General features: G+C 41.9%; 1 protein-coding gene across 1 annotated transcript in view; it reads left to right on the forward strand.

Moving 5' to 3' along the window:
- LOC123251800 (protein transport protein Sec24D-like) overlaps positions 1 to 6,000 on the forward strand; it is a 41,501-nt gene that overhangs the window by 31,274 nt on the left and 4,227 nt on the right. Inside the window, exons 6-7 of the mRNA XM_044681114.1 lie at positions 2,347 to 2,480; positions 5,392 to 5,503. Coding sequence (XP_044537049.1) covers positions 2,347 to 2,480; positions 5,392 to 5,503 — 246 coding nt within the window. The remainder of the gene's footprint in view (positions 1 to 2,346; positions 2,481 to 5,391; positions 5,504 to 6,000) is intronic.

The raw sequence follows: 6,000 nt of genomic DNA on the forward strand, positions 1-6,000 counted from the left end.
AAGAGAATGCTTTCATGAAAATTCTGTAAAGCCAATTTGAGGAAGCCATTCCTAATATTGTGGGACCATGGATAGAGGGCTGGAAGGGATATGGAATCTGAGCTTTAGAGCTGCAAAGGGCCTAGAGGCCATTTGGTCCACTCTGGTCCAGGAAAGTAAAGTTACTTACCCAGAGTCACACAGTATGTGTCAGAGATTGGATTCAAACCCAAGTCCATTGACTTCAGAACCACCACTCTTTCCATCTTAATTACTAGAATTTTTGTAGGATTTTAAGGTTTTCCAAATATTTCATTTGATCCTTACTCTACAACCCTGGGAGGTAGCTGTTATTATTATCTCCATTTTACAAATCAGGAAACTGAGGCAGACAGCAGTTAAGTAATTTGGCTAGTATTACGCCACTAGGATCTTAGTCAGGATTTGAATTCAAGTCTTTATAACTCCAGGCCTACAGCCCTATCCACCTAGCTACATCAGTACTAACTAGCAAGGAAAAAAAGGTCTTTGATCTTCCATTTGACAGAATCAGAAGATCTCAGAATCAGAAATCTCACACTCATGTTTGACTTTCTTCCTTCTGCAATTGACACAATTTTCAGCTTCCTGTAAACATAAATTTTTTTTCTCCTCTGCTGAAAATAAATGAAAATATTGAAAGTTCTTCATCAGGAAATGAAGGATTTGGCATATGGTGGCCTCTGAGGTCCTTCACAACTCTGGCACTCTGATTCCATAATCTTACAATACCTACATGGTCTTACCAAGAAAGAGAGGCAATTTCAAATCTTCAACAAATGTTATTCATTTTCAAGAAGGACAATGTGTGGTCCCAGTGGCCTTTGGCTGGTAATCTTTCTCCCAAGGACATATGTTTGCATTTCTGATAGGGCAAACACTACCCTAACTCCCTTGAGAGAGCCACATGTTACCTCTACGATAGATAGTTTCACATTCAACTTCTTAGATTTCCCCAGTTCAGTTAACACTATGGATGCTAAGAACCCTGTTGACTTTGATCATGATTTTATTATGTTCCCTTTTTCTTATTTTTCATTGATTCATTGATTACTCTGTGCACTTGCTATGTGCTAGACATTGTGCATTGTTCCATTTCTGCTTAGGGGCATTTTTTTTTCTTTTCTGTCTTTGATGTACTAATCCTCTAGAACAGGGGTCGGCAATGTATGGCTCTCGAGCCATATCTGGCTCTTTCTGCAGGAAGCCATAAAGTCAATTTTTTTCAGGCGCTATTACAGGAGTGCCCACTGTGAGCCCTGTACGGCTCTCATGAAATTACATTTTAAAACATATGGCGTTTATGGCTCTCACGGCCAAAAAGGTTGCCGACCCCTGCTCTAGAAGATAACTCCATTTCTCCCATTACATGAGCTTGGGATGCTCCTTGCCCCATTTAAAAACCAGCTCCAGAGCAGCCAAATGAGCAATGAATAGCCATGGCACCTTGGCCTTCTCGTGCATTGCTTGTCCTGTATTGCTTATGAATGAAAGCAGGTAATTTGCATGGGTGTCCTGCCAAGTGCAGTCTTCTTTGAACACTGTTGGAATGAATGTATGATGGACCATTGTTTTTATTTGGCTCACTCTTTTGAACATTTGGGAAAAAACAACATTTATTAAATATTCACTATATGTCCAGCATTGTACTAAGTACTTTACAACATTCATTTGATTCCCACAACAACCCTTGTTTGTGGGTACTATTATCCCCATTTTACAGGTGAGAAAACCGAGGCAAATGGTGGTTAAGGGAATTTCCCAGGGTCATATAGCTACTAAGTGTGTCCGAGATAAGATTTGAACTCAAGTATTCCTGCAATCTATCAACCATGCCACCTGACCGCCCCATTAAAGAAAGCATGCTTAATGCCAGGGTATATATTAGAATTAGGGCAGAGAAAATGGACACTTGTTGGTAAGAGATTATTTTGTTGTTGCCTTCTTTTTGTTCCTGGTTCCTTGGTTGGGAGCAGGGTGTGGAGGATGGAAATGGCCTTGGGAGCTATAACTGCAACTCCCTGCCAAGGAGATCTGAGAGCCTCAAATGCCACCTCAGGCACTATTGATTTCGTGACCCTGAGCAAGTCCCCCAACTTCTTGGTGCTCTAGGTAACCCTCAAAACTATTAATTAGAGAGTTTCGTAGAGGGACTTGCCTTGCAAGGGAGTAAAATGACAGGTGCAGAGATACTTGAAGATTCCAAACTTAAGGGATAGCCAGAAGACCAAAAACAGTTTTATTCATATTTGTAAATGACAAAGATGACAAAGTGGCCTGAGTGTTCTTCAATGGTCAAAGCTGATTTTTATCTCATTGTTTTTTAAGGGGCCAACTATGGCCCTCCCCAGATGCCTGGAGCTCAGCTCTCCTCCCCAGCTGGATTTCCTGGTGGTCCTGCGCAGATGGCAGGGCCAATGCAGCCTCCAAAGAAGCTTGATCCTGACTCTATCCCAAGCCCAGTGAGTGATTGGTCATTTGAAGGTTTGCCTGAGCAAAGGCTTCTGAAGTCATTTTTGGTGCATGCATTTGGGATCTCTTCTGGGTGGGTGCATCCTCCCACCCACCTTTGCTTAAATCCCCCTTGGAGGATCTGCCTAATGTGCTGGGCACTTTCACTGAAGTCATTGAATACAAACTCTTTGGGCCCTTCTACCCAAATTTATCCTCTTATTCCAGTGGTTCCCAAACGTTTTTTGGCCTACCTTCCCCTTTCCAGAAAGAATATTACTTAGCCCCCTGGAAATTATTTTTTTAAAATTTTAATAGCAATTAATAGGAAAGATAAATGCACCTGTGGCCACCACTGCCCCCCTGGATTGCTGCAGCACCCACCAGGGGGCGGTGGCACCCACTTTGGGAATCACTGTCTTATTCTAATCTTGGTGGCTGTTTTCTGTGGATATTTTTTCCTTCCTTGAAGAGCTCAGTGGCTGGTTCACAGTCTTTCTGTCTTCCCATTCTCTTACCCTTTTGTTAGAAGACTTGACATTAATGCTGATTCTTCTTTGGATGCCTTAACTTCCCAGTTTCTTAATCTCCTCAGGTCCCATGATCTATTTTCCCTCCTTACTCCACCTCCACCATACACAGAGATGGCCATATCCTTAAAGACCCATAAGGGTTCTCTTACTCTGTCTGTAGAATCTGAAATTCTGCAATCTGACCTTTATCTTTTGTCATTCCATTTATTCTTAGGTTATGCAATGTCTCTCTTTTTTCTTCTTTTCCATAGTTACCTACATTTCCTCAGTTCTTTCCTGGGCCATTTCTTTTCCCCTTTCAGGCCAAACTTCTTGAGAAAGCTATCCACATTAAGTACCTCCACTTCTTATCCTCACATTCCTCTCTAATCTCTCTGCTATTTGACTTTGAACTCTGCCTTTTCTTTTTTAAACATTCCCTTCTGTCTTAGAATCCGTACTAAGTATCGGTCCCAAGGCAGAAGAGCAGTAAAGGCTAAGCAATTGAGGTTAAGTGACTTGTCAAGGATCACATAGCTAGGAAGTTTCTGAAACCAAATTTGAACCCAGAACCTCCCAGCTTCGGTCCTGACTCTATCCATTGCCCCTGAACTCTATCTTTTAACTAAAATTGCTTCTTCCGAATTTACCAATGATCTCTTATTACCAAAATAATTCTCTTTTTCCATTCTTCATTCTCCTCAGCTACTCGATGGCCTTTAACAATGTTGATCATCCTCCTCCAGGATAGTCTTTTCTCACTAGCTGTTTATAACACTATATTTTCCACAGCCTCCACCAATCCATCTAACTGCTCACTCTCCTCAATGAGTTCTTCATGTAGGTCTTGACCACCAATGACGGATGTCCCTTCAAGACTTTATCCTGAGCCATCTTCTCTTCTTCTCTTCTGTCTTGCTTGGTAATCTCAGCTTCCATGGGTTTGGTCATCACTTCTAGGCAGATGATTCCTGGATCTACATATCCAGCCTTACTCTGGCTCCTGAGCCAGTCCTCTATCACCAAAATCCTTTGAATATTTTGAACTGAGGTACAATTTGAACCCCGGTCCTCTTCAGTTCAAGCCTAGTTCACTACTCCATGCGGTCTCCAATCACTTCATTTTACAGATGAGAAAATGGAAACCTAGAAAAGTTTAGTAACTCCTCTAAGATTCCACAGCCAATTCCCTAGACCAGTGTTCTTTTCATGAAATTTAATCAAAATTAGCGTTCAGTTGTGTCTGACTCTTTGTGACCCCATGGACCATAGCACACCAATGCTGTCTGTGAGTTTTTTTGGCAAAGATATGGAGTGGTTGTCATTTCCTTCTCCGGCTCATTTTGCAGATGAGGATGTTGAGACCAACAGAGTGAAGTGACTTGGCCAGGATCACATACTAAGTGACTAAGGCCAACTTTGAACTCAAGAAGAGGAGTCTTTCTGACTCTAGACCTGGTGCTCAGTCCACTGTACCACCTGATTTCCTTAAGAACTCGGCACAAATCCACTTTCTTCAGAAGTTCTTCTTTTATCCATCTACCAGTGCCTTCCCTCTGAGATTACCTTCCTTTTACTTTGTACTTGCCTTGCATGTACATAGACATGTACACATTTGCATATTGTTTTCTCCATTAAGAGATAGATTTCCTGAGGGCAATGACTGTTTTTACCTTTCTTCATGGCCCCTAAGATTAGCACAGGGCCTGGGCTACTTATTTAGTGCCCACATAGTAGGTATTTAATAAATATTTGTTGATTGACTTACTAAAGCTATGGGAATGTATGCTAACTAGGTCTAAGTTTGCCCTCTAAGCTCTTCTGAGATCAACCCCCATTTAGAGTTCTAATTGTCCAATTGGTGGTTTTATTGTTTAAAGTTAAATGCTTAAGTTTGGGGAAGAGATCTGTAATTTTATAGGTGTAAGGAATTCTGCAGGAAGAAATAGACCTTCTTTGCCACTTATAGTATTTAAAAAAAAAAAACAACACCTTCACCTTCTGTCTTAGAATCAATAGTAAATGTGGATTCCAAGGCAGAAGAGTGATAAGGGCTAGGCAATGTGACTTGCCCAAGGTCACCCAGCTAGGAAGTGTCTGAGGCCTGATTTGAATCCAGGACCTCCCATCTCCAGGTCTGGATCTCTTTCCACTAAGCCACCCAGCTGCCCCACAACTTATAGTCTTAAAGAATTGGTGAGGCACTGAGAGTTTAAAGGGCTTCCCTGGTATATACAATCTGCATGTGGCAGAGGCATAACTGGAACCCAGGATTTCCTAGCTCCAAGACCAGTGGCTTTCTAGCCATCAGACCATGCTGCCCCTCTGTATGTACAAATTAAATTACTGAGTCTTAAAAAATGGATTAAGGGAATACAATCTTACTTTCCTGTGGTTTCTCATTTGTCAGATCCAAGTGATTGAGAATGACAGATCCACCAGAAGCGGTCAAGTCTATGCTACCAACCTGAGGGGTCAGGTTCCTCCTCTAGTAACCACGGATTGTGTGATTCAAGATCAAGGTATTTCTCTCTGTGTGTTTCTCTGTCACTGTTTCTTCCTTCCTTCCTTCCTTCCTTCCTTCCTTCCTTCCTTTCTTTTTCTTTCTTTCTTTCTTTCTTTCTTTCTTTCTTTCTTTCTTCCTTCCTTCCTTCCTTCCTTCCTTCCTTCCTTCCCTCTTTCCTTCCTTCCTTTCTCTCTCTTTACCACCATCTCTCTGTCTCTGTCTGTCTGTCTGTTTGTCTCTCTCTCTTTCTTTTTCTCTTTCCCTTACCTTCCATCTTAGAATCAATACTAGATAATGGTTTCAAGGCAGAAGAGCAATAAAAGGGTGAGGAAATAGGGCTTAAATGACTTGCCCAGGGTCACATAGCTAGGAAGTATCTGGAGCCAGATAGGAACCCAGGACCTCCCATCTCTGGGCCAGGCTCTCAATTCACTGAGCCACTGATCTGCTCCCAAAGTATTTCTTTTCAATGTCATTTTAATGGACTTCTCAGAATTGCTCAAAGTAAGCGCC

The sequence above is a fragment of the Gracilinanus agilis genome, chromosome 6 (genome assembly GCF_016433145.1).
Source record: "Gracilinanus agilis isolate LMUSP501 chromosome 6, AgileGrace, whole genome shotgun sequence".
In the NCBI taxonomy this organism is placed as follows: Eukaryota; Metazoa; Chordata; class Mammalia; order Didelphimorphia; family Didelphidae; genus Gracilinanus; species Gracilinanus agilis.